The sequence below is a fragment of the Myotis daubentonii genome, chromosome 2, assembly GCF_963259705.1.
Source record: "Myotis daubentonii chromosome 2, mMyoDau2.1, whole genome shotgun sequence".
In the NCBI taxonomy this organism is placed as follows: Eukaryota; Metazoa; Chordata; class Mammalia; order Chiroptera; family Vespertilionidae; genus Myotis; species Myotis daubentonii.
The window spans coordinates 49,708,814-49,735,729 of record NC_081841.1 but is presented as its reverse complement, the minus strand read 5'-3'; the positions used below and the strand labels follow the sequence as shown (position 1 = coordinate 49,735,729).

The 26,916-nt window shown below is 46.5% G+C and overlaps 2 protein-coding genes across 3 annotated transcripts; one reads left to right on the top strand and one right to left on the bottom strand.

The window, feature by feature from the left end:
• Positions 1 to 1,525: 1,525 nt before the first annotated feature.
• ARF3 (ADP ribosylation factor 3) lies at positions 1,526 to 26,324 on the top strand. Of its 2 annotated transcripts, XM_059682728.1 has the most exons (5): positions 1,526 to 1,682; positions 21,445 to 21,685; positions 22,504 to 22,614; positions 22,841 to 22,965; positions 23,412 to 26,324. In XM_059682728.1, the coding sequence occupies exons 2-5, from the start codon at positions 21,538 to 21,540 to the stop codon at positions 23,571 to 23,573; spliced, it is 546 nt and encodes a 181-aa protein (XP_059538711.1). In that variant the 5' UTR covers positions 1,526 to 1,682; positions 21,445 to 21,537; the 3' UTR covers positions 23,574 to 26,324. The 2 variants fall into 2 exon arrangements, with proteins under 2 accessions (XP_059538711.1, XP_059538712.1); XM_059682729.1 differs by lacking the exons at positions 1,526 to 1,682; positions 23,412 to 26,324 and having other exon boundaries at positions 22,821 to 22,958.
• LOC132227528 (eukaryotic translation initiation factor 1-like) lies at positions 18,879 to 19,542 on the bottom strand. Its single transcript, XM_059682722.1, has one exon. The coding sequence runs from the start codon at positions 19,406 to 19,408 to the stop codon at positions 19,067 to 19,069; it is 342 nt and encodes a 113-aa protein (XP_059538705.1). The 5' UTR covers positions 19,409 to 19,542; the 3' UTR covers positions 18,879 to 19,066.
• Positions 26,325 to 26,916: the final 592 nt, after the last annotated feature.

Here is a 26,916-nt window from a genome sequence, read left to right as displayed (position 1 = left end):
ACTCAAATACCATGGTACTTGCTGCTTACCATTTCCATCCTTCTGCCACACCTGGGACCCAACCTTGAGAGGATCTGAAGTTTTGGGCAGTACCACTGACAAGTTCCACCTCCTATAAGAATGCCACAAGTCACGTTAGTGTCATTGGGTATTAGAGAAAGGGTTTTTAAAGGATAATTTTTGTGATCAGTGTGGGTGGGGGCATAACCTGGTGGGGTGTTTCTAGAAAATTCTAGGAAAAGAAATGGAAAAAGTAAAGTAATTATGTGGAGGTATCACATGACCCACTCTAGGAGTCTGTAATAACACTGGAGGAGTCTTAAAATATAAAACATAGCAGGGTAAGAGCCCTTAAGGGCAACAGCTCAGGACAGATACAACTCTTAGTTATAAACATGCTCCTTGTTATCCATCTCATCCCTCACCATCTTAAAGTAGGATCCTCTTGTCTTCACATTCTAGGGTCAGGTTATTCTCTAGGTTAAAATATGGAAGAAAACAGACTGGGATAGGAGGAAGAGACTGGTGAATGCATACACCAGGGATCGATGGGGTAGGAGGTAGACACAGTGTGGCTATCTACCAGCCTACTCCTTCTTGGCAGGATACAAGAAACAAGGCCCCAAATCCAGAAAAGCAAGTTTTGGCTCAGGGCTTAGGGAAGAGCCGTGTGTCCTCTTATACAGCTGTCAATGTAGAGCGAGGGCACTTAAAGAACCTTCTTCTGTTCTTAGCATTGCTAGTGCCTTTCTTTGAGGACAGTCTTGAGTGTTCCAACACAACCCTGCAGGTGCCGAAATGAGTGCGAGGGAAGTGGGGGTGGGCAGGAATAGAGGAACATGGATGCAAAGTCTCTCACTTTCCTTGGGGTGCTAAAATTCATAACCACCCAGGTACACTTCCTCAAACCACATCTCAGCCTTCAACATTCCAGCTTCCTAGCAGGCCCAGAGTTCAGATGTTTCCTTCGGTCTCTTAAATTCATCACTCTCCCTTCTCTCCCCTATGGGGAAAGGTATCTTGATCCCGACCCCTGAATAACGAAGTGCTGAGCAGTAACGCGGGTGTCGGAGCGCTCTCAGGGGGATGCTGTAGCCCTGGTTAGTCCAGATGAAGCCGGAGGAGTTAGGCGGCCCCAGCAAGGCCTGTTCACTCACACCCCGCTCCTGGCCTTGCCCAAGGTGCCCCAGGCTCTCAGCTCAACCCGTCTCCAGTGTGGCCAGCACGCGGCCCCAGTCCTTAAATTTCAGGTGTGGCCCTGGAGCTTTGTATTGTCACCACAGTCCTCGCTGCTTCAGCCTCATTCCCTGGCTCCTGCTTCCATTGCCCACGGCCTTCGGCCCCCACATCGCCCCCGCCCCGGCGTCAGTTCTAACACCCGGATGCCTCCGCAGCAGCCGCTGCCATGGTGATGGCTCTCGCGAGAACTGCCGCTCGCTGCCACGCAGTTCTCGCGCGATCGGGGAGGTGGGAAGTATCCCGGTCTGGGGGTGGGGTGCGCCGCACAGCCCTTGTCGCTGTCGCGGCTTCCGGTGCTAGGTAGAGGGGAGGAAGGAGGGAGTCGGGGAGCGGGGCCAGGGGAGCAGCGGCGTTGAAATCGGCTGGGGGAGCCGGAGGGAGCCGAGCGGAACCTGCGGGGGCGGAGGCGGCGGCCGCAGCGGCAGAGCCGGGAGCAGGAACAGGTGAGGGGCTGCGGAGGGAAGGCGGTCCCGGTAGAGGAGAGGCTTGGGGTGGGGGCTGAGGACATGGAGCCCCCTGCCGGGCACTGCCTGGCTTTGGGCTGTGTGGTCCTTCCCACCCGGGAGCTCGCAAAGGGGACGCGGGGCCACTCTCACGCCTGCTCCCGCATTTGAAGGACGCGGAGCTGGGGTGGGGGTGGGGGTGGGGGTGGGGGGCACTTACGCATTTGTCCTCCGCCTCGCACAAGGGGGCGACCTGGATTGCCATTAGGTACCCCTCGCCTGCAGAAGGTGGGCTTTGGAGAAGTCGGGATTGAAGAGGAGGAAGGCAGTCCGGGGAGAGGTGATGCGGGGGCGGTGATGGCTGTTTTGTATCCTTTCCTGTTAAAGGGCTAGGGATTGCTGCTTTTTTTTCCCCCACCCCCTCTTCCCCTCTACCTTAGTAACGAGAGACCAGAGAGAAGCCTTGCTGTGATGACACCCCTCCCCTTGTGGGGTAGGGGTGCGAAAGGGGTTTAGGGAGTAGCCCGCAGGACAGGCTAGAGGATCACCCCTATTCTGGTGGAGGTTGCGCTTTCGGGTCTTGGGAACTGCACGTTGGGAGAGGGCAGCTGGTGGGGAGCGGGGGTGGTGGTGGGGGGGGGAGTAGGCAGAGGGGGAGGGGATCTGTTCTCGCTTCGGGGAGAGAGAGAGGTGGTGCCTTCCTCCCCCTGGCGAAGCGGGGGCGGTCTCACTGGAGGAAGGAACGTCTGGCCGCTGGCTCTGAGTTTGTGTCTTCCAATCCGCTTTCTTTCTTTAGGAAGTACCAGGATTCCCGGAACAGAAAATGGAGGCATTGCTTACACCTATGTTTGAGAAAAGGAGGGGGACGTGGAGTTCCCTGTTAAAACAGGCCTCTTGATTAGCAAAGTGGTGGCTCGTCTTTTGGGGGAGTTCCCTTCCTTCTGGGTTGTATTACTGCCAGACTTTCTCTGGCCAGGCCCGGAGGAGTGTGGTATGTGGTCAGGAGTGAGAAGAAATAGTGAGGTCATCCGGGTGCAGGAGAAGAGAAACTTAAAACCTGTCTCTACTGCTGTTGGATTGGGTCACCCCTGGTCTATGGCATGAAAGTTTTATTGGTTGGAGATCTGCTGCAGGAGTCTGATTGCCTGGGTCAGTGCACAGGACAGAATCTAGTCCCCACATACTCCCTTCCTTGTCCTTAATTTGCTGCCATTTTGCCTTGAGCTTGTTGGGGTGTCTCCACATGCTATGACTGGAGTGGGCAGTGAATTGGTCATTGCCTGTTAGACTTGAGTTTGAATAACATGTCTGTAAAAGCTCATTCTAATAAAGAAGCTGATCCATTGGGTTTGCCTTTTTATAGAATGAATCATTAACCTTGGATTCATCTGGGAAGGGGCCCCATGGATCACACATTCATATGCTTCCTGTCTTCCAGCATAGAATTATTACTTTGCACAGTCAACATTTTTATGTGCAAGTCTTGCTTTTCTAAAGAGACTACGCTTTTTGAATGCAGGAATTGGCGCTCATCTTGTGTCTCCCACAAGGTCTTTGCACACAGTGGGCACTCATGAGAATAGAGGATGTGAATGGATAGAACTCAACAAGCTTTTTTACCACAGTTTAAGGAGAAAGGGATGGCTTGGCTGTCAGGGAGAGTGCCTGGAGATAGCTGAGTGAAGGTACAAAGGCCTTTAGCCTTTGTAATAAGAAGTCTTGATCTCGCCCTAGCCAGTTTGGCTCAGTGGATAGAGCATCAGCCTATGGACTGAAGGGTCCCGGGTTTGATTCTGGTCAAGGGCATATGCCTGGGTTGTGGGCTCAATCCCCAGTAGGGGGTGTGCAGGAATTAGCTGATCAGTGATTCTGTCATCATTGATGTTTCTATCTCTCTCTCCCTCTCCCTTCCTCTGAAATAAATAAAAATATATTTTTAAAAAAGTCTTGATCTCCCCACCTTCCTAAGAAGCACAAAAGTGGCTGGATAATGGAAAGTAAGACCCCTCCCCCCAAAAAATTACTAGAGCACAGAATCATTATCTGAAATCCAAGATCTTTTGCTCCCCCCTTTTGGGCAAAGGGTTCTCTCCATTAGCTGTAAGTCCTTCAGAGTATTGTCTGCAAATTGGGATCCTGGAGATTATGGAGGAGGGAATCAATGAATGTATGTGGTGCCTGGCACAGAATTGGTGCCAGTGAATCGTAGCTGCTATTATTAAACTGAATGCATATATAAAAGGCAGGCAGACAGCAGGCTGGAAATACTGGAAGTGAAGTCTTAAGTGCACAAAGGGTGATATTGTGTGTGTTCATTTCTGCTACTCTCTTCCACTGGAGTCATAAGAGGAAATGGACTCAGGATAGTGGGCGGGATTTATTGGTTAGAAGAAGGAACTTCTTTAAAACCAGGTTTTTAAAGCTGAGAAAATAACAGGGAAATTGTGGAATCTGCTTCTCTATATACCTTTACAAATGGATGCCAAGAGGCCTGAGACTCAAAGTGTATAGCCGTGTTTGGTTTTCCTAATCATTTTCATTGCAGGTGAATTTAGAAGCAAAATAGTACAGTAATTAAGAGTGTGGAATTTGGAATCAGACAAAATTGGGTTCAAATCTTGCCTCTACTATTACTAGTTGTATGATTTTCGTGAAATTATTTGTCCTCTTGTTTCATTTTCCTCATCTGTAAAGAGTATGATGATAGTACCTACCTCGTAGAGTTGGTATGAGAATTAAATGAGATAATACACATAAAGCACTTATGCATATTATTAGTATTGTGCAAAGAACATAGTAAGCCCCAAATAAATGTTAACTGCTATTAATAATCATCATCACAATGGTAATAATAATATGAGCAGTTAGGGCTGCCTTAAAGGTTTACAGAAGAATAACTTACCGCCTGAGGTGCCTGTAGAGGGATGATTGTTACCATGACTTTCTGTGCTGGTTGTAGGTTTATGAGCAGTGAAATCTTTTTTCAGCATCAGCTTCACAGAGGCAGCTCCTGCTGCCTGAGTGGGAGGTGAAGCTGGAGCAAGGCAGGTCCCTGAGCCATCAGCTTGTGTGAGGATGTGGGGGCTCAAGAATAGTGTTTATGCCCTAGCCGATTTGGCTCAGTGGATAGAGCATTGGCCCTCAGACTGAAGGGCCCTGGATTTGATTCTAGTCCAGGGTTTGATTATGGTCTAGGACTCATACCTCGGTTGCTGGTTGTAGGCTATGGTTTTAGGCTCTATCATGATCCTCTGCCCTAGCCCTGTCAGGCAATCAATCAATTTATTTCTCTCACATCCATGTTTCTCTTTCTCTGTCTCTCCCCCTCCCTTCCACTCTCTGAAAATCAATGGAAAAATATCCTTGGGTGAGGATTAACAACAACAACAAAGAACAGTGTTTAATGTTTAAAAAATCATCATGACTCTGAGATAATGGTTGACTCTTCCATAAAGGTGCACCCTGATTGACTTAGGTCAGGATTTAGATTTCTGGGTCCCATTGTTTTAGGTTTTTTTTGTTTTGTTTTGTTTTGTTGTTTTTTTTTGTTTAAAGTATTACAAAGGGTATTACATATGTGTCCATTTTTTCCCCCCGTTGTTTTAGGTCTTGGTGAGCATTTCAGCATCATCCATTTTCTGGGCCACTTTTCATTTAGTCCTATCTCCTTTATTTTTTTTTATTTAAAAATTATTTTTTTAAAAAATATATTTTATTGATTTTTTACAGAGAGGAAGGGAGAGAGATAGAGAGCCAGAAACATTGATGAGAGAGAAACATCAATCAGCTGCCTCCTGCACATCCCCCACTGGGGATGTGCCCGCAACCCAGGTACATGCCCTTGACCGGAATCGAACCTGGGACCTTTCAGTCCGCAGGCCGACGCTCTATCCACCGAGCCAAACCGGTTTTGGCTAAAAAATATTTTTATTGGTTTCAGAGAGGGAGAGAGATAGAAACATCAATGATGAGAGAGAACCATTGATCGGTGGCCTCTTGTACACCCCTACTGGGGATTGAGCCAGAAACCTGGGCATATGCCCTTGACCAGAATCGAACCCAGACCCTTCAGTCCTTAGGCCCACACTCTATCCTCTGAGCCAAACTGGCTAGGGCTAGTCCTATCTTCTTTAAATGTCTGTCTCTCAGTCTGTTTCAGAATGTACTGTATTAAGGTCCAGAGTTATGTTATCTGTGTAATTCCGTCTACTGTTTCCAACATCTGTCACAAATATAGGTAGAGTGCCAATAAAGCTTTTTAAAAAATATATTTTTATTGGTTTCAGAGAGGAAGGGAAGGGGGGGGGGAGAGAGAGAGAGAGAGAGAGAGAGAGAGAGAGAGAGAGAGAAAGAAATACCAGTGATGAGAGAGAATCATTGATCGGTTGCCTCCTGCACACCCGCTCCTGAGGATTGAGCCCACAGCTGGGCATGTGCCCTTGACCAGAATCGAACCTGGGACCTTCAGTCTGCAGGCTGATGTTCTAGCATTGAACCAAACCAGCAAGGGCTCGATAAAGCTTTTTAATAATGAAAAGATTTTTTTTTTTGAGAGAGATATGTTGTTTCACTTATTTATGTACTCATTGGTTGATTTTTGTATGTACCCTGACCAGGGATTGAACTCACAACCTTGGCATATGGGGACCCTGCTCTAATCCAGTGGTCACCAACCTTTCGGACCTCACAGACCACCAGTGGTTTCACGGACCACCGATTGGTGACCATTGCTCTAATCAACTGAGCTACCTAGCCAGGCCCCCCCCACATTAAAAAATATATTTTTATTGATTTCAGAGAGGAAGGGAGAGGGAGAGAGAGAGAGAAATATCAATGATGAGAGAGAATCATTGATTGGCTGCCTATTGCACACACCCCACCAGGGACTGAGCCCACAACCCAGCCATGTGCCCTGACTGGGAATTGAACTGTGACCTCCTGGTTTATAGGTCGACACTCAACCACTGAGCCACACCAGCCCCTCCTCCCCCACATTTTTTTAAAGCAATCGAAGGTTACCTTATGTAAAATCTTATTTGAAGTCTGATACATAAAATGAGTAAAAGTAGAGCTGCTCTGGTGGTGGTGGAGAGTTAGGAGCATAATTAGAGCCTCTTATATGGTTTCTCCCTCCAGGCAGCCTCTGAATCCCATCCATGGAATCCTAGGGATCTGAGAAGAAAGAAACCACTTCTTCACTTTGTCAGATACATGAAAAGGATTGGGGATTACCTAAAGAATAATATCTTCCTCAACCTCACAGATGTTTTGCCACCATCAGTAGTACTGTGCTTTTCAACAACAAGCATGTTAAATCACTAGCTACAGACTAGTGCTAGGTGCTGGAAAGATGAAACATGAGTAAGGTATGGTCCCTGCTGGCAAGAGGCTCATAGTCCACTGAAGTATTTCCTAAACTCTTTTCCATCAGGGCATACACAGAAGATGGTAATGGTGAGACAGACATAGCTGCTTGCAACCTGAGATGGCTAGCCCAAGGGCTCTAGCCGCTTGAAGCCCTGCCTAGTCATGTAGTACTGATGGGATCAGTAGCTCCAGCTGCCCTGTAAAGACATATTATCTGGGAAGTTTCAGCTCTGAAGAATGAAACAGACAAAAATGTGAATAAAACACACTGGTAAGTCCTAGAGTAGAAGTGTGTTTGGTGATAAGGGATCACAAGCAGCTTTTATTTCCCAGGGTAGTCAGTTCCCTATCTTCTGTATCCTTAGGGTGCTCTAATGGTTGGCCTTCTCCAAATCCTGTCTTCCTGTTTCATCTGTTTGCTGGCTGCTCCATCTTGACCTGTGCTTTGGGACCAGATTGGGGGCACAGATTTATTGGGACTTTAGGCTGACTACTTGTGGAATTTCTGTGATTTTGTAACTAGGAAAGTATAGCGTTCTCAATATTCAAAGCTGTAGATGTGGGTGTTAGAGCAGCCATAGAGTGTCAGGAAATGGAGCAGTTGTAAGCTCATTAGATTTTAAGAATAGGGCAAACTGAAAGGTTTGGTTAGAGAGCAGTACCACAGAATGTTCCAAAGAAACAAATGAGTCTAGTTTTTTGTTTTTTAATCTGGTCACTGTTTTATTTGGGTAGGTCGTGTGTTCGGAAACAGACCTGATTCTCTGTTTTGACTCACTTGCTGAGTATTGTCCGTGGGAAAAACCAGAGCCTTCCCAAGGTCTCTATCAGACATGGCGATTTAAGATACTTTTTTGTTCGTAGTGTGGCCTTCTTCAGGTTATCCTATATTTACTAGGGTTGTTTTCTTTGACTAGAACAGGGGTGGGCAAACTTTTTGACTCGAGGGCCACAATGGGTTCTTAAACTGGACCGGGGGGCCGGAACAAAAGCATGGATGGAGTGTTTGTGTGAACTAATATAAATTCAAAGTAAACATCATTACATAAAAGGGTACGGTCTTTTTTTTTTTTTAGTTTTATTCATTTCAAACGGGCCGGATCCAGCCCACGGGCCATAGTTTGCCCACGGCTGGACTAGAAGGTGAATAGCCTGAGCCTAAACACTGCTAATTGAGATAAGTGGAACCTAGGAAGCTAGATATGTTTTAATTCATAACAAGGTCATCCTTGATTGCTCAGTAGCTAAATTCAATAGGTATGTTTCAGGCCTTAATTTGACCATTCTGTTTCTTTTTCTTAAATATATTTTTTATTGATTTCAGAGAGGAAGGGAGAGAGAGAGAGATAGAAACATCAGTGATGAGAGAGAAGCATTGATTGGCTGCCTCCTGCACGTCCCACACTGGGGATCAAGCCCACAACCCCTGGCACATGCCCTGGCTAGAATCGAACCGTGACCTCCTGGTTCATAGATCAACACTCAACCATTGAACCAAGACAGCCAGGCTTACTTTGACCTTTCTAAAGCCTTTGACCTTCCTTCCTTTATTTTATTAATTATTATTATTTTAAATTGATTTCCGACAGGAAGGGAGAGGGAGAGATAGATAGGAACATAAATGATGAAAGAGAATCATTGATTGGTTGCCTCCTGCACGCCCCACACTGGGGGTGGAGCCCGTAATCCAGGCATGTGCCCTTGGCTCAAATCGAACCTGGGACCCTTCAGTCCGCAGGCCGACACTCTATCCACTGAACCAAACCAGCTAGGGCCTTCCTTTTTTTAATGTTCTTTCCTGATTGATGGCTATGATGTGTACTCTCTAGATTTTCTTTCTACCCCTCAAGTGTCTTCTTATTCTCTTTCCTGGCCTTTTCTGCCCACTGCTTTAAAAATTTTTTTAAATTGATTTTAAAGAGAGAGGAAAGGGGGGGGGGCGGGGGGACAGACGAACATACATACATGGATCAGCCTCCTCCTGCACACCCCCTACTGGGGATTGAGCCCCAAACCTGGGCATGTGCCCTGACTGGGAATTGAACTGGTGACCTCTCGATGCATGGGACTACACTCAGTCAACTGAGCCACACTGGCCAGGTCTGCCTACTGCTTTAAATGTTGATGTGCCCCAGATTTCTGTCTTTGGCCTTTTCTCCTGCCCCACTGTATACATTCTCCCTAGATATATCAGTTAGGAAATATCAATTGTCAAAAGACAGAAACACACCTGTGGCTCAGACAATAAGAGGATTTATTACAGCATACAGCAAGAAGTCTAGATACACATGTGTGGTATCACTATATGAGATATCTAGAAGAGTCAAATTTATAGAGACAAAGTACAATAGTGGTTGCCAGAGATGGCGGGAGGGGTGGCGTGGAAGAGGGGAATGGGAGTTACTGTTTAAAAGTATAGAGTTTTGCCGGAACAGGTTTGGCTCAGTGGATAGAGCGTCGGCCTGCGGACTGAAGGGTCCCAGGTTCGATTCCGGTTGGGTGCATGTACCTGGGTTGCAGGCACATCCCCAGTAGGAGATGTGCAGGAGGCAGCTGATCGATGTTTCTAACTCTCTATCTCTCTCCCTTCCTCTCTGTAAAAAATCAATAAAATATATTTAAAAAAAAGTATAGAGTTTCTGTTTGAGAAGATGAAAAAGTTCTGGGGATAGATGGTGGTCATGGTTGCACAACAATGCAAATGTACTTAATGCCACTGAATTGTGCACTTAAAAATGGTTTAGCCCTGGCTGGTTTGGCTCAGTGGATAGAGCGTCGGCCTGCGGACTGGGGGGGGGGGGGGGGACGGGGAGGGTCCCAGGTTCGATTCCAGTCGGGGGGGGGGCACATGCCCAGATTAGTCCCCAGTGGGGGGCGTGCGGAAGGCAGCCGACCCATGATTCTCATCATTGATGTTTCTATCTCTCTTTCTGTCTCCCTTCCTCTCTGAAATCAATAAAAAAATATTTTTTAAAAAATGGTTTAAGTAGTGCCCTAGCCAGATGGCTCAGTTGATTGGAACCTTGTCGCATACACCAAAAGGGTTCGATTTCCGGTCTCCTAGGACACATACCTAGGTTGCAGGTTTAATCCCTAGTCAGGGTCATGTACTAGAGGCAACCAATTGATTGATGTTTCTCTCTCACATTGATGTTCCTCTCTTTCCCCCTTCCTCTCTCTCTAAAATCAGTAAAAACATATTCTGGGGTGAGGATTAAAAAAATGGTTTAAGTTGTAAATTTTGTTATGTATATTTTTTACCACACACACAGAAAAAGTCATCTAGGGATAGAGCACTTTCTTGTTTTTTTTTGGTTTGTTTTTAATCCACCAGCTTGACAATGTTTTTAGGAACCAAGTTTTCTCAATTTTTCTCCTATGACATTGTAGAGTTCTTTTGTCTGTCTCTTTCCAGTCTCAAGATTACTCCAGCATCTCATCCTTCTATATCAGTATCCAAAGGCTGAACAAGAGAACATAGCTATGTGTCCTTTTTTTAAGATTGTGGAAAACTTTCCCAGATGCTCCCAGCAGACTTTTCTCACATCTTATTGGCTAGAATTAAGACAGGACCATTCATGACTCATTCACCGGCAAAGGAAAGGGAATGCCAACATCCCTCAGGCCAGTGGTCAGCAAACCGCGGCTTTCGAGCCACATGTGGCTCTTTGGCCCCTTGAGTGTGGCTCTTCCACAAAATTCCACGTGTGGGTGCACACGTACAGTGCGATTGAAACTTCATGGCCCATGCACAGAAGTCGATTTTCGGAAAGGAGATAGACAAAACAAGTATAGAAGACGAGTGTGGATGGGAGAGTTGGAAGGGGTCGACCTCAACGAACGTACCTCAATCAGATTGAGGACGTTTTTAGCAGAGGCTAGCTTAGGAGTACCCTAATTAAGTTAATAAGAATGTACCTACCTATATAGTTTAAGTTTAAAAAATTTGGCTCTCAAAAGAAATTTCAGTCATTGTACTGTTGATATTTGGCTCTGTTGACTAATGAGTTTGCCGACCACTGATTTGGCTGATCAGTTTTCATACCCTAGGGCTTGGGAAGGGTATCTCATACCCCATACTCTCCGCCACACCAGCACCTGAACAAATTAGGGATTCTGTTAGAAGAAAAAAGGTAAAGAATGGCTTTTGGGTAGGCAGCCATCCTGGATCATCCATCATCTTGGTTCCTCTAAGGCTTAATTTACCATCAGTGCAGGTGATTCCTAATTACCCAGTCCAGACTTTTCTGTTGCACTTCACACCATAGCACCACAGAATCAACGTTTAATCTAAAAATAAATACTTTTACTCTCATATCTGTTCCTCTTGTTACTTCCTGTCTAAAGAAATGCCACTGAATCATCCAGGCCAGAAACCTGAGAATCATCTTTGACTTTTCTTCTCTTCCTTCCTATGTTTAATCATTCATTAAATCTTGTGGGTTCCACTGTTTTGATGCTTCCAATCTGTCCTCTCTAGTTAAGAACTTTTGATTTCTCATCTGTATTATTGTACATCCCTAGTGTTCTCTCTGCCTCTAGTCTTTCCCTTCTCAATTTATTCCCTAAACTGGTGCCAGAATGATGTTTCTAAAGCACATATCTGATCATGTTACTCAATATGGCCTTTAAGGCCCTTTATGATCTAGCCCAGCCGTGGGCAAACTACGGCCCGCGGGCCGGAACCGGCCCGTTTGAAATGAATAAAACTAAAAAAAAAAAAAAGACCGTACCCTTTTATGTAATGATGTTTACTTTGAATTTATATTAGTTCACACAAACACTCCATCCATGCTTTTGTTCCGGCCCTCCGGTCCAGTTTAAGAACCCATTGTGGCCCTCGAGTCAAAAAGTTTGCCCACCCCTGATCTAGCCCTTGCTTATCTCTCCATCCTCATCACTTTACTCACCATGCTGCATCCAAATGAACTACCTCCCATTTGCACCTGGCTTTTGCTAATAAAAACTGCCATCTTTAACACATCTTTTTAAAAAATATATTTTTTAAAGATTTAAAAAATTGATTTCTAGAGAGAGAGGAAGGGAGAGGGAGAGAGAGAGAAACATTGATGTGAGAGCAGAACATCCATCAGCTGTCTTCTGGACGCCTCCTATCCGGGGATCGAGCCTGCATTGCAGGATGTACCCTGACTTGGAATGAAACCAGCAACCTTTTTGATGGATGCCCAATCAACTGAGCCACACTGGCCAGGGCCTAACTCAGGTCTTTATGCCTTTGCAAATGGCTGTTCCTTCTGCCCCATTCCCTCTTCTCTATTGTCTGATTATTTCCTACTTTTCCTTCAGGAGTCAGCTCACGTGTGACTCGAGTATCACATTTATAAATTGTCCTTTACTCCCAGGTCTTTCTTTGTTTGTATTTGTTCATCCTAACCTGAGAATATTTTTTCCATTGATTTTTAGAGAGAGTGAAAGGGAGGAAGGGAGGGGGGAGGGGGGACAGAAAGAGCGAGAGAGAGAGAAACATCAATGTGAAAGAGATATATTGATTGGTTGCCTCCCGCATGCACCCTGATCAGGGATCGACCTGCAACCCAGGTATGTGCCCTGGATTGTGAATCGAACCTGTGACCCTTTGGCGTGCTGGCTGACGCTCTAACCACTGAACACCACCGGCTAAGGCTATTTCCTGATCTTTTTCCTTTTTTAAAAAAATATATTTTTATTGATTTCAGAGGGGAAGGGAGAGAGAGAGAGAAAGAAACATCAATGATGAGAGAGAATCATTGATCAATTGGCTGCCTCCTGCACGCCTCCTACTGGGAATCGAGCCTACAACGTGGGCATGTGTCCTTGGCCAGAATCAAACCCGGGACCATTTAGTCCGCAGGCCAACACTATTCAGTGAGCCAAACCAACCAGGGCCTACCTCCCAGTCTTGATTAACTGCTCCACCTTTTCCCATAATACTGTGAGCTTATCCCACTCTTATCCTCGCACTGTTTTGTAACCCTCTGTTCACTAGTTTTTCTCCCCCAAAGACTGAGCTTCGTGAAGGGAGAAATGGTCTTCATCTCTGAATCCCTAGTTCAGTGTACTCAATAAATGTTTAATGAATGGATGGAAGCTGACATCAGAAGCTATTTCTTGCCAAAACCGGTTTAACTCGGTGGATAGAGCGTCAGCCTGCGGACTGAAGGGTCCCAGGTTCGATTCCGGTCAAGGGCATGTACCTTGGTTGCGGGCACATCCCCAGTAGAGGTGTGCAGGAGGCAGCTGGTCGATGTTTCTCTCTCATCGATGTTTCTAACTCTCTATCTCTCTCCCTTCCTCTCTGTAAAAAATCAATAAAAATATATTTAAAAAAAAAAAAAAGAAGAAGCTATTTCTTGGCTTTGGGAACTCTTTGAGTCCAATAGAAGACATTGAGATACTAATCTAAGAGTTCTTATGTGCTGATTATAGTGCTCTTGAGACAAAAACTTGGAAAGTTTACAGAGGTCAGTCACAAGCCAGCTGCACTAAGGAAACTAAATACAGGCAGACCCTGCTTTTGTTTACTTAAATTTTATTGGTCTGCTTCATTGGCTGTACTAAAAATAGCATCTCTTTTAGTGATATCTCAATTCGAAAATTATCTGGGAACAAAGCTGCTTTTTAGTGTACCCTGCCTGGCGGCAGAGGGTTTGGGAGAGACTGGTCTTCCTTCCCCTGAACTCATGCAGCCTGAAGAGGAAGTGGTGCCAGATCAGGAATCTTCTCAGAGGTGTCTCAAGATACATGCCTGAGCCAGGTACTGGAGCCAGGCAGGGGTGGGTGCATGTCAGGCTGAGCTGTGACGCTCAAAATCACCTGGAGAGTGAGGCAGGCATGTTCTCGCAACGCACATAAGTCAAGGTGATGAGCAGCAGTCAGTTACAGCAACAACCTGCCTCTCCTAGTGGGGGAGGGGGCTTGGGATTGAGGACAGTGGTTGGTCCTCAGTGAGGACATCCTCAGATGAAGCTTAAATCAGCCAATGCACTTGATTGAAATCCTGCAGTGTCCCACACAGATTGTACTGGAACACGTTTTTAGAGCTATTGTTATTTTTATCACTGATAACAAAGTTTGTGGCTATAAAATAGAATGTTGAGATAGCCTTTTTGTTAATAGAGATGTTACTGTATTTCATTTTTCATCTTAAGCCACTCACCTTCAGTTTTTACTGCTGATTTCTGGTTTGCACCAGCACGGAACCCTGGCATTTTGCCCTGCTCACACAGGAGTACCATCTGTGGTAAGAGAGAATAACTATAGGCTATATAGTATGCAAGAAAACAATCCCTGTGTACTGTAGGGTTTTTTGTTTTGTTTTAGCCATCCTGCTTCCCAGAGCTTTTTCTAGAAATGCTTTATGGTGAAAGTGAGAATTGGCATTAGAGCTAAATATTCATGTTCATAGCACAAAGCTGAAAGTTACTACCATCCTGCTGGTAGGAGTAACATGCTTTCTTGCTGGTAATATGCAGGGACAGAGAAAACCAAGACAAGAAAGCCAGTACCCACTTTGGAATGTCCCTCTGAATCAAGCTCCTGATTATATTAAAGAGGAGTCATACTATCCATTAATTTTAAGGCCCTGGGTTGCCCCAGGGGACACATGGTAACCACTTGGATATTTTATCAGTCATCCATCAGCCCCATTGCACATTAAGTGGCAAGAGAAAAGCCCACCAATTTTAGTCTTCTAGTCCTCTCTGGTGTTTCCAAACCAGTCCCTGGGTCAGATAAGGGTGAAAAATGACCAAGAATCGACAGTATATCTAAGCAACCATCTGTGCATTACCTAGAGATATCAAGTACAGCTAGAACAGAAGAAATGATGTAAGGACATCCTCACATTTGGCAGTGTGCATTTGATTGAACTCTTTATTTTTTATTTTTATTTTTTTAATATATTTTTTATTGATTAAGATATTACATATGTGTCCTTATCCCCACGTTACCCCCTACTCCCCCCCCCCTCCGCTCATGCCCTTACCCCCCATTGTCCGTGTCCATTGGTTAGGCCTATATGCTTGCATATAAGTCCTTTGGTTGATCTTTCCCCCTTACCCCCACCCTCCCCTACCTTCCCTCCAAGGCCCGACAGTCCAATCAATGCCTCTCCCTCTCTGGATCAGTCCTTGTTCATCAGTTTATGTTGTTCATTATATTCCACAAATGAGTGAGATCATGTGGTATTTATCCGCTCTCCAGTTCCATCCATGCTGTGGCAGATGGTAAGAGTTCCTTTTTCTTCTTCCTCTTCTTAAAGAATACCTTTCAGCATTTCATATAATGCTGGTTTGGTGGTGATGAGCTCCTTTAGCTTTTTCTTATCTGTGAAGCTCTTTATCTGACCTTCTATTCTGAATGATAGCTTTGCTGGATAAAGTAATCTTGGTTGTAGGTTCTTGCTATTCATCACTTTGAATATTTCTTGCCACTCTCTTCTGGCCTGCATGGTTTCTGTTGAGAAATTAGCTGACAGTCGTATGGGTACTCCCTTGTAGGTAACTGACTGTCTTTCTCTTGCTGCTTTTAAGATTCTCTCTTTGTCTTTTGCTCTTGGCATTTTAATTATGATGGGTCTTGGTGTGGTCCTCTTTGGATTCCTTTTGTTTGGGGTTCTCTGCGCTTCCTGGACTTGTAAGTCTATTTCTTTGACGAGGTAGGGGAAGTTTTCTGTCATTATTTCTTCAAATAGGTTTTCAATATCTTGCCCTCTTCTTCTGGTACCCCTATAATTCTGATGTTGGTACGCTTGAAGTTGTCCCAGAGGCTCCTTACACTATCTTCATATTTTTGGAATCTTTTTTCTTTTTCGGTTGGGTATTTTTTGTTTCTTCGTATTTCAAATCTTTGACTTGATTCTTGGGATCCTCTTGTCTGCTGTTGGATCTCTGTATATTATTCTTTATTTCAGTCAGTATATGCTTAATTTCTAGTTGGTCTTTTTTCATATCCTCCAGGGTCTTACTAAATTTATTGGCGGTTTCCATAAAATTCTTGAAAAACCTTATAAATGTGGTTTTGAACTCTATATCCAGTCGTTTGCTTTCCTCCATTTCTGTCATTTGTGACCTGTTTCTTTGTCTCTGCATTTTTTATGCTTCCCTGTGTTGGTAGAGTGGTTTTGTGTGCTAGGTGTCCTGTAGGGCCCAGTGGCTCAGGCTCCCCAGTTACCTGAGGTGGACACTCTTGGTGCACCCCCTTGTGGGCTTTGTGCACAGTCTTGTTGTAGTTATGCCTTGATTGTTGTAGGATCACTGGGAGGAATTGACCTCCAGGCCAATTGGCTCTGAGAATCAGCTGTGTCTGCAGTGGGAGAACTTTTGTGCTGAAGACACCCTTCTGGGGCAAGACTTGCTTCAGTGGGGCTTTGGTGCTCACTGAGTCTGCACCCTGAGTGTGTCCCTTATGGATCTGAGGAGTTGTAATCTGGATGGTCCCCCTCTGACCACTGGGTACACTGGCTCTTGGATCTAAGGAGGTGCTAATTTAGCCTCTGCCTGAGGTTATCCAGCAGGAGCTACGAAGAGAACTGCAGATTCCCCTTCCTTTTTTGGAGTTTGGAGGTGCCCTGATGAGGCTCAGTTGTGAAGCAATGCAAGCTGCTGTGGGGCCTTGGGCCTTCTCTTGGAAGTTCTGAGTCTGTCTGGCCCAGCTACAATTTGTTAGGTAATTTTCAGGTTGCAAATAGCCGGGGCATTCATATGCAAAAGCCTCTGCCGCAGCCTGGGTGGGGCGGGGTCTCAGGGAATCAAAGGGCGGAGCAAGCAGCTATGGCTGGTCCTCAGCCCTGCCCTAAGGGGCTGCGCATCTCAGTGTCCCGATAATTGCTGCAAGCACCTCTGAGGGAAAGCCGCCCTCAAGTTCAGAGTTCTGCCTGCTGCCAGACAGTCCAGTTTCTCCCCGTATGAGTCCTGGGTCCCCAGAGACTTCCCGGAACCGGAGTTCAGAGCAGTTGGGAGCTTGTGACTCCCTCCCAATTCAAAAAGAGAGCCGCGACCTCAGGTGCCAGCCCCTTTCCGCGCACTCGCACCTCCGTACCTTTGCACTTTACTTCCGCAGCTCCTGACTCTCAGTGTGCTTTTCTCTTTCCTTCTAGTTGTAGAATTTCCACTCAGCCAGCCTTCCTGTAGTTCTGGATGATGTCTGTTTTGTCTTTTCGTTGTATTTTTGAAGATGTTGTGGGAGGCAGCAATTTCCCAGTGTTTACCTATGCCGCCATCTTAGTTTCTCTCTTAATTTATTTTTATTGTCTAAAGTTTTACATATGTCTCCTTTTTCCCCACTTGACCCCCCTCCCTTGATTGAACTCTTAGAGTGGGTTTGGCACTGGGAGTGAGAACAGATACAGAATAAATAAAATGTATAGTCCTGCATGAGTGGGGGGCGGGGAGGATGGGGATTTAATGGGGGGGATGAGGACACATTTGTAATACCTTAACTAATAAAGAATTTTAAAAAATGTATAGTCCTTGCCTCTGGAGAGTACACAGTTAAGTTGGGGAGATGGTCAGTGTACAGACTTGCAAAAGAAGAAGAAAGCTCCACAGTTGGTAAGTGCCACATGAATGGTTCAGAAATTCAGGGGCCTTGTGTTGTGCCAGGACCCAGAAATAAGTATAACATTGGGGTCAGCTTTTGAGCCAAGACTTTAGCTTAGCAAAGAAGTAAACCAAAGGACAGTGTATGCTTGTTCTGAGGCAACAGGTATTTTTCAGCCACTGCTGTACTCACGGTTGGTAATCATTTAATCAGCAGTAGTTCCAGTCATGAAGGACAGCAAGGTAAATGTATGGTATAAATTCAGTTCAGAAATTGAGCCAAACACTATTACCTAACCTTTAAAGCAAAGAATCATTTGAAACCGAAGGAAAGGCTACCTAAGAAGGAGACCAGATGAAAACTAGGAAGACTTGGGGAAGGTTTAAAATTCTGCAAGTGATGGTAGCCGACCAACAGTCTGTCTACCACCGATTGCCAAAGATGGGATCTGATCATATTAAGCTAGGTAGGTGTTCCCATCTGTCTCGGGGATCCTTAGGAATCTGTCTGGTCAGCCTGGGTGTTTTGAGGCAGGATGGGGAGGGAGGATGGCCAGTGGGTGACTTGGCTAAAGTTGAGCCCGAAGGTTGAGCCAGGTACTCTCCCTGGGTTGTGAGCCCTCTGGGTCAAGGGCAGGGTTCATCTGGGGAACCTACCAGGACCACCACGCCTGGCTCATTAGTGGATGTCTGGGGAGGCCTTTGAAGATGAAACATCCCGTAAGCACTCAGTGTTTCAGTTTTTTGGACAAACTAGTACTTTGGTCTCCAGGGGCTGTTGATCTGGCCCCTTTGTGTGTTCTGGAATTTGCTACAAACTGAGGGAAATAGGAAAAAAAAATATATGAAATAGTTTTTGAAAAAAACAACTAAACTCCCACCAAACCTCCAGACTTTAGCTTGTAAATAGGATTCCTCCCCATCCACTTTTCACATTCTTGGGTTTGGGTGCACTCTGTCTTGACCTGTTCCTTTGCCTGCTGGTGTGTGTGTGTGTGTGTGTGTGTGTGTGTGTGTGTGTGTGTGTGTGTATGCATGCTTCTGGTTACCAGACTAGCAGCAGCCAGTATATGGTGATAGCTGAATAAGCTGATGCTGATGCGTATCTCCCGCAGGCACAAGAACTGGCTGGCAGGCTCGATTCTGAACTCCCATTTCATTGTTTTCAAGATGCATTTCTGTGACTGTCCTGTGTCACAGAGAAGGGAAGGAGGATGAGAGGGAATAAATGCCTCTATGATCTGTTGGGGGCAATGATTGGGGTGGGCATTTTGTACCTTTATAATGGCTCTTCTTTTTTTTTTCATGGCTCTTTTCAGTTTATTGCATGAAGGAGTTACACTAGTCCAAGTTAAAAGCAGACCCCAAAAGGTTACATTATACAAGCTGTGAGGTTTTTAAACTTGTGACAAGGGACAGAAGGGAAATTCTACTCATTGCAAAGAAATCCTCACTTAAGCTTCTGTGAGCCAAAAGCACTTAAAACCCATGAACCTTCAGCTGGTCGTCCTTAGCCAGTCCAGTCTCGACGAGGAACTGGCATATGTTCTTGCGCTGGTCACCCTGCAGCTGAATTACTTCTCCATATTCTGGATGCTCAATTACAGTACCATTGCAGGCAAATTTCTTCTTAAAGGCCTTCACTAGTTTCTTTTTAACATAATCATCAGCGATCCCTTGGACAGTAGTAAGGGTCTTCCTGCCGTTTCTCTGTTGAATTCTTGTATGGATATAATCCTCAGTGCCAGCGGGAAGCAGGTCATCACCCTTACTTGCATCAGCAAAGGGGTCGAAAGAGTGGAGGTTCTGGATAGTGGACATAAGATATGATTCCTTTTCCTCGGTGGAAACGGCCTGCTGAAGGCTGCGGCGGGAGAAGGTGGGCAGGGGGGACAGAGCGTCAGGAAGCTAGAGGGGCTCAAGGGGGAGGTTGCTGAGTCCTCGATGGCAGCTTAGTCACTGGGCTGGTTCTTCATTTTTAGCAGGTGTTTGTTAAGAACCTACTATGTGCTAGACATAAACATCTGATCTTACTAAGCTGCTAGTGAGGTCAGAAGAGAACCTGGGCCAAAACCGGTTTGGTTCAGTGGATAGAGCGTCGGCCTGCGGACTGAAAGGTCCCGGGTTCGATTCTGGTCAAGGGCATGTACCTGGGTTGCGGGCACATCCCCAGTAGGAGATGTGCAGGAGGCGGCTGATCGATGTTTCTTCTCATCGATGTTTCTAACTCTCTATCTCTCTCCCCTTCCTCTCTGTAAAAAATCAATAAAATATATTTAAAAGAAAGAAAAGAAGAGAACCTGGGAGTTAATTCAGTTATTCATCTGCTATGTGCCAGGTGCTATTCAAGGTACAGGAACACAGCAGCGAACAAAATAGAAAAGGAGCTGACATTATTGTAGGAGGAGAAAAACAATAGAACAAGAAACCAAATATGTGATGTGTCAGATGGTAATAAATGCTGTGAAGGAAAGTGGGATAAATCGGGGTTGGGGGAGAGTGTGTGTGTGTGTGTGTGTGTGTGTGTGTGTGTGTGTGTGTGTGTGTCTTATAGGTGGTTATTGAAAGCCTCTTTGGTAAGGTGACATTTGAAAAGATACCTGGAAGTGAGAGAGTACTCCATGAAGTTGTCTAGGAGAGGAAGCATTTCAGGCAGAGTGAATAGCAATTACAAAGCTTTGAGGCAGGGAAGTGTTGGGGAATTGAAGTGGAGTAAGCAATGGGAAGAGTAGTGGATCTGATGAGAGAAGCAGGGGGAATGCAGATCATGCAGGACCTTGTAGGCCACAGTGTGGCTTTTGGTGTTACTGAAAGGGAGATAAGAAGCCAAGAGAGGGTTTTGAACAGAGAAGCAGCAAGAGCTGAGTTTGGTTTTAAAATAGACTGAAGGGGGTTAAGAAGAAAGCCTCATTGCTTTGTGACCATGTGGATCTGCTGACCTTGGATGGGCCATGGCAAGCCTAGGATTTACCTGGCTGAGGAACAAGAGGTAGTCTTCACACTCCACTTTCACCCAGAATATACTGTTGTATATTAACAGCCAGCATTTCAGAGTGGAAAGGATCAGACTCTTTTAGGCATGCTGCTTTCTTTTTTTCCTCATTAATTGTGATGTGTAGAAGGAAGGGGGAATTGCAGAAATGTGAAGACAGAAGCAGTCTCTTGATTAGAACAGAGACATAAACCTTGGGAACCTGGCAAGCCTGAACCTTGTTGGGAGTCACCAAGAGCCACTCCTCATTCCACTCCCTGCTCTCCCACCCTTTCCAGAAGTGTCAGGGTAATGTTGGAGGGAGGGGCAGTAATGATCTTGCAACACCTTGGAGGATAGTATACATTGTCAGGACGGAAGGGACCTTATTTATTTTTAAGATTTTTAAAAAATTGATTTTTAGAGAGGGAGGGAGAGAAAAGAGAGAGAATCATTTATATGAAAGCAGAACATGATCGGCTGCTGCCCCCTACAGAGATCAAGCTTGCAACCTGGGCATGTGCCCTGACTGGGAATTGAACCAGCAACCTTTTGATGCACAGGACAGTGCCCAACCAGCTTAGCCACACTAGCCAGGGTTGGAAGGGATTTTAGAAAGCATCTATTTCAACACCCTTCCATTTACAGGTGAAATAACTCATCCAAAGTCACATGTAGATTACTGGCAGAGCAGTGGTCATGGGTGTTCACTGCTTTGTCTCTGCTCCCAAAGGTTTAAGGTGTGTCTCAGTGAGCCTTAACCGTCATAGTCCCCCTCAGTCTCTCAGTTTGTCATGAGTGGACTCCAGCTTTGACTTTGCAAATCCCATTTACGTGAAATTCTGACGAGCAGATGGTGGTAATGAGTTTACATTTCTTTGCCTAGGATCAAGTCCTCCATACCAGGGACCAGGTCAGAACCAGACTGCCACTGCCGCCACTTGGGCCCTACTGTCTTCAGAAAGCAGCTGCTGCAATCATGGGCAATATCTTTGGAAACCTTCTCAAGAGCCTGATTGGGAAGAAGGAGATGCGCATCCTGATGGTGGGCTTGGATGCTGCAGGAAAGACCACAATCCTGTATAAGCTGAAACTGGGGGAGATCGTCACAACCATCCCCACCATTGGTAAGGACAGCTTGGATGTAGGCTTTCATGCCAGCCGCTGAGCAGCCAGGTGGGGCCTATCCATAGATTCCTCCACCTGGCCACCAGGCAAGTCCATGCAATGTGTGGGTTTCAGGGGAAGATGGTTATTTAGCTTACTAGCAGGTGCTGGGGCTGCTATTTGCCCACCTACCCTAGTCTTCTCTGATGCAGGAACTTCTGCAGCCTGGCACTCAGAAGTTGCCCTCAGGTACTGAGTTGGTTTGTTCTCTATGTTGTTTAGAAGGCAGGTGAAGGGCTTTGATGTCCTTGCCAGAGGCCTGGAATTGCTTCAGTATAGAACCTCAGCGGCCCTGATCCTGGTTAGGAACTGCCTGTAGGAGGGAGAACGTTTGGCTTATGGATGGGGCTCCCAATCATTATCTGTAGGTGGTTCTGCATTTGGGGCTCCAGGACTACAGATCACTTCTTTTTTCTTCACTCTGCCTCAGAGGCCCCAGTTCTTAGCTGAGAAATACTCTGGTGGCCGATGTACCGGAGTGGGGCTGAGTCATTTCTTTGTAGGAGGGAGAGCCGAACACTGAGAATGAGTGGGGAAGGTTGGCTCACATTGCCCATGTGATAGGAACCTCCTGATCCTCTTCCACTTCTTCCCTTCGTTTTTCTTTTTGGCCTTTAAGCTACAATGTCAAGGAACACCAGTTCTGAGGAAGCCTTAGCTTTCGTTTCCTTGCTGGGATCATGGCCACGGCTGGGAAAACAAATGAACCCAATGGGGTATCGTTTGCAGACCTGGTGTTTGGGGCCAACTGGCCATTACCTGTTTTTTCCCCCCAAAGGGTTCAATGTGGAGACAGTGGAGTACAAGAACATCAGCTTCACAGTTTGGGATGTGGGTGGCCAGGACAAGATTCGGCCTCTCTGGAGACACTACTTCCAGAACACCCAAGGTATGGCATATGACTTGTCCAGGGACTGGCATGGGTTGGTTGGGTGTGAGCAAAGAGTGTAGCTGTCATTCTTGGTATGCGTAGTGAACCCTGGCCCTGCTGTAGCTCCTGTGGGTTGGAGAAGAGGAGCAAATATTTGGAAGATATAAGGAGGGTGTTGTCTTTTGGTGGTGGGGGAGGGGAATTCATCTGTCGTCTTTGTGCAGCCCATGCTCTGCCTCCCTAGGGTTGATATTTGTGGTCGACAGCAATGATCGAGAGCGAGTAAATGAGGCCCGGGAGGAGCTGATGAGGATGCTGGCAGAAGATGAGCTTCGGGATGCTGTGCTCCTTGTCTTTGCAAACAAACAGGTGAGATTTCTCCCCACCCCTGGATTTTAGAGAGGGCAGCCTGGCTTCAGAAATTAAGGGCCTTGGATGGAGCTCAATGTACAGAAAACCCTATGACTATGCTTTCAATTTTAGAAGTGTGGGAAATAGGATAAATTGGCTTTTTATGCTCTTCTTGTCCTCCATCCTTGCTTTAATTAGCAACATTCTATCCTACCATCCTATCCACTTCCCTACCATTCCGATATTTGGTTTCCACCAACCGAATGGAATGACCTCTGATATCTTGGATCTGGGGTTCTGGGATGACTAAGTGCAAATCAGCTTCTTAGGATTTTGTTCTGGGTCCCTAAAGTGGAGGAGGAGGAGGAGGAGAGGGTACCGGTAAAATGCTCGTTGGTAATGGGTGCTCTAGAAGCCTTTGAAAGATTCTGAGGCTTCTTTTTTGTGTCTCCCTTGTGCTCCAGGATTTGCCTAATGCTATGAATGCTGCTGAGATCACAGACAAGTTGGGCCTGCATTCCCTGCGTCATCGCAACTGGTATATTCAGGCCACCTGTGCCACCAGTGGGGACGGGCTGTACGAAGGCCTGGACTGGCTGGCCAATCAGCTCAAAAACAAGAAGTGAGAGCCAGGCAGCTCTATCTGACCACCCCCACCACTCCTAATATACCTACTGTCTCCCTGCCCAGCCCTACCCCTTCCTTCCCGTTGCCAGTGTGACCAGGGCCCTGGGTATCATGTCCGCATGCCCAATAAGAGCCTTATCTCTCCTGCCTCCCTTTCTTTCCCCTGTCCATGACCAGTCCCCAATTGCTGTCCTTATGATGAATCATTCCAATTTATCAGATTTAAAACAAAAACAAGGTTGTTATGGTTTCATGGGGTGCCTCCCCTGTCCTCTGAGGTTTGGGAAGTGGGGTGGGGTAGTCTCTCTGTTTGCTTCGTTTGGCTCTGGTTGCTGTGCTCTTGGCATCTGAGTCCCTTCCCTCTCCCTACAGACCCCTCTCCTACCATTTTTTTCCTTCACTACCCTCTCCCTGTTCTACGTGGAAATTGCACGGGCCTCTCTTTATGTGCGTGCATGTGTGCGCGTGTATATACATATATAAAGAGATACATATGTAGGGGCCAGGAAGAAGGGTAGAGCGGGTGGAGGACAGCTCAGGGCTTGCAGCCCACTCTAGCCCATCACCTGCCCCTCCCATGTTGGTGAGATAAAGGAAATAAGGTCAAGGGAAGGCTGCCCCAGTCTTACACTGATTCCTCTCTTCTCTGCAGGTAGGTTTTCCTGGATGATAGGACAGATGATGGATTTTCCACCACCATCTTCCTATTACCCCTTTCTTCACCCTGCTTAGGGCAGAAGGTGGCATTTATATCTAGATGACTGTTCCCAAGGAGATGCCATTCTGCTCTGCCTTGTGGTGGGAAGGAGAGAGGAACCCACTCACTCTTATCACTCAGAGTGTTCAACTGATCCTCCCCCCTCATCCTTAGATCTGTTCCTCTCGAGCTTGAAGAGGGGGAGGGGGTGGAGATACAAAACCATGTTGTTTGTTTGAGACCCAGGGTACTAGGGGAGGGTCTCAGGTTTTCCATCTTCATCCTGTTTTTATGAGGAGGTGAGGCTTCTTTCTTTGTGTCTCCCTGCATGGTTCGGTCCTATCCCTGCCTTCCCCTCCTCCTTGCCCCCCTTCCCCGATCTTCTGAATTTTGAGACTGGGTGGTTCACCTGTCCTTTGTCAGAAGTTTCCTCACTCTAGTGGTCCCAGGCTGGCTGGCTGGTTGATTGGGGAGTGGGGGTGGCAGAGCAGACCTCAATATCAGTCCCTTATGTCCAGGTTTTTTTTTCTAGTCCAAGATGTGCGGAGGGATGGAAATTTTCTATTCTATTTCCAGACCCTCAGACCATCCTGCTGTCCCTACCACCTCCACCCCAACAGGTTTCCCCTGCCCTCTTCACTCCCATCAACAGATCTGTGGGTTGGAGTGGAGGAACGAGAACTCGGAAGTGGTTGTTGGTGCTGGTGTAATGCAGTGGTCTTCAGGGTCCCGCCTCCCCCCCTCTCCCTCCCCCCCCCCATTACTATGTAGGTGTTCAGAAGCTGCTGCTACTGTGTCTCCCTGTCTGCAGGGGGCGCTCGTCCCTGAGGTCCTGACTTGTGGTGTATGTGAAGCCTTGGCTTTTCTGTGGGCTCCTGTGTGTGCTGGCTGCGCCCTGAGCTCCAAGATGGCCCCCCATACCTTTCTGCTCAGCTCAGGGCCCAGGGCATCCCCCACAGCATGACGGAGGGACCCCTTCCCAGAAGGGCTGTCCCAAGCCCCACCCCATGGTGCCAGGCTTCCTGCCACCTTTGTCTACAACAGGCAGATTAATACCCTTATCCCCAACCCAGATTGAACTGTGAAAGAGGTTCCAGAGGTGTCCTTCTCAGTGCCAGTTCCTTAGTGATGTTTTATTTACCCAAGATGCAGTAGGTGTGTGCAGATCTCTTGCTCTCTAGGCCTTTGTGTGTGTATATGTGTGTGTTTGGTGGTGGGGGAAGTGGGGTGCTGGAGCTTCTATTTCATTTTAACATATTCATTCCCCTGACCCCACAGATGCTTCCCTCCACACTTTTCCCCCACCCCCACCGCCCTCGATTTTTTTTTTTTTTTTTTTTTGCTCCTGCTGCCTCTCTCCTTGAACTCCTTCCTTTGCCTCCCAACTCATTCAGTGCTGTGGCCTGTTTCTCTCCCCTCTCCTTGTTTCTTTCCTACTTAGCTTCCCTACTCTCTCTCTTTGTGGTTGTTGAGGACTTTGCCTCTTTTCCCACCTAACTCCTTCTCTGGCCTTCCTTAGTTAGATGCTAGTCCCAAATAGGTTTTCCTCAGTTCAGGCCCACCCCCACCTCATTTTGGGGAGTTCCATGGACCAATGGGGTTAAGGGTGTTAGGAAGCAGCCTTGGTGGTTGCCTTGGTGCTGCTTGAGATTTGTCCAGCAGGGGGCAGTAAGTGATCGTGGTAGTATGCCTGACTGCTAGGCCCTTGGCAGGGTGGGCCTTTCTACATTCCCGTTCATCTAAAAGGTCTTTTGGGGTTGGGTGTTTCATTCCATTTCTGCCCACTCCCTCCCTGCCTCTCCTCTGGTAGATTTCATTTTATGCTTTTCTTTGTTCTGGCCTTTCTTCTCCCCTGGGGTTTCCCCATTTCTCCCCCAAAGTTTGTTTGTGGTATTATAGTAGTAACTGCAGTTCTGAACTGGTTTTCTCTTCTTTTTTTCTCCTCTGGAATGTAGACTATATGTGTTTAATAACTCACCTTCTCTCTCCTTGCTCAAAATGTGGGATACGAAATGACTGTGACCATGGTTGGAAATTAAACATGTTTTATGCAGCATTGGAGCAGACCTTCATCCTTGTGCAGCAGCCCTGGGACAGTGGTTTAATGATGAGGGTAGTTCTGTCTCTGCTCCCTGTCTCCAGACTGCTCCTTCAGCAGGGGAGTAAAGGGCACTTGACCGGGGAGAGTGAGATTATGGAGGAACTTAGGTTCATTTTCACGATTCTGCGTCTTCTCATCATATCCCGGGAGGGGATCCTAAATGAATTGGACACCAGAGTGTGAGGGCATCATGACTTTGTTACTCTAGTTCTAAAGGGTTTAACCCTGAACTTCATATTTATCACCTATTGGTAGACTTTAGGGACTTCACTGGCTAGAGGGCTCTGAACTTTGAGTGCCCCATATTACCTCCATTCTCACATTTCCCATCCCTGTGCGTTAGGTGTTTCTAGTTGAAATACAGATAGGAATCTATAGATAGGAGGCCCCTCACCCATTTAGTTCTGGACATTGGCAGTGAATAAGCACAAAAGATAAAGATCTGGATAGTGTAATCAACTTGATTCTCCTTACAGCTGATGGTCCTGCATCCCCTCTACTTCAGGCATGGGGTTCCCCATTGTCAGGGTTCCAGCGTCATCCA

Coding starts and splice junctions, on each gene's coding strand:
- LOC132227528 (XM_059682722.1), bottom strand. CDS start 19,408: ATGTCCACTATCCAGAACCTCCACTCTTTCGACCCCTTTGCTGATGCA.
- ARF3 (XM_059682728.1), top strand. CDS start 21,538: ATGGGCAATATCTTTGGAAACCTTCTCAAGAGCCTGATTGGGAAGAAG. Junction 21,686..22,503: donor CACAACCATCCCCACCATTG/GTAAGGACAGCT, acceptor TTCCCCCCAAAG/GGTTCAATGTGGAGACAGTG. Junction 22,615..22,840: donor CTACTTCCAGAACACCCAAG/GTATGGCATATG, acceptor CTGCCTCCCTAG/GGTTGATATTTGTGGTCGAC.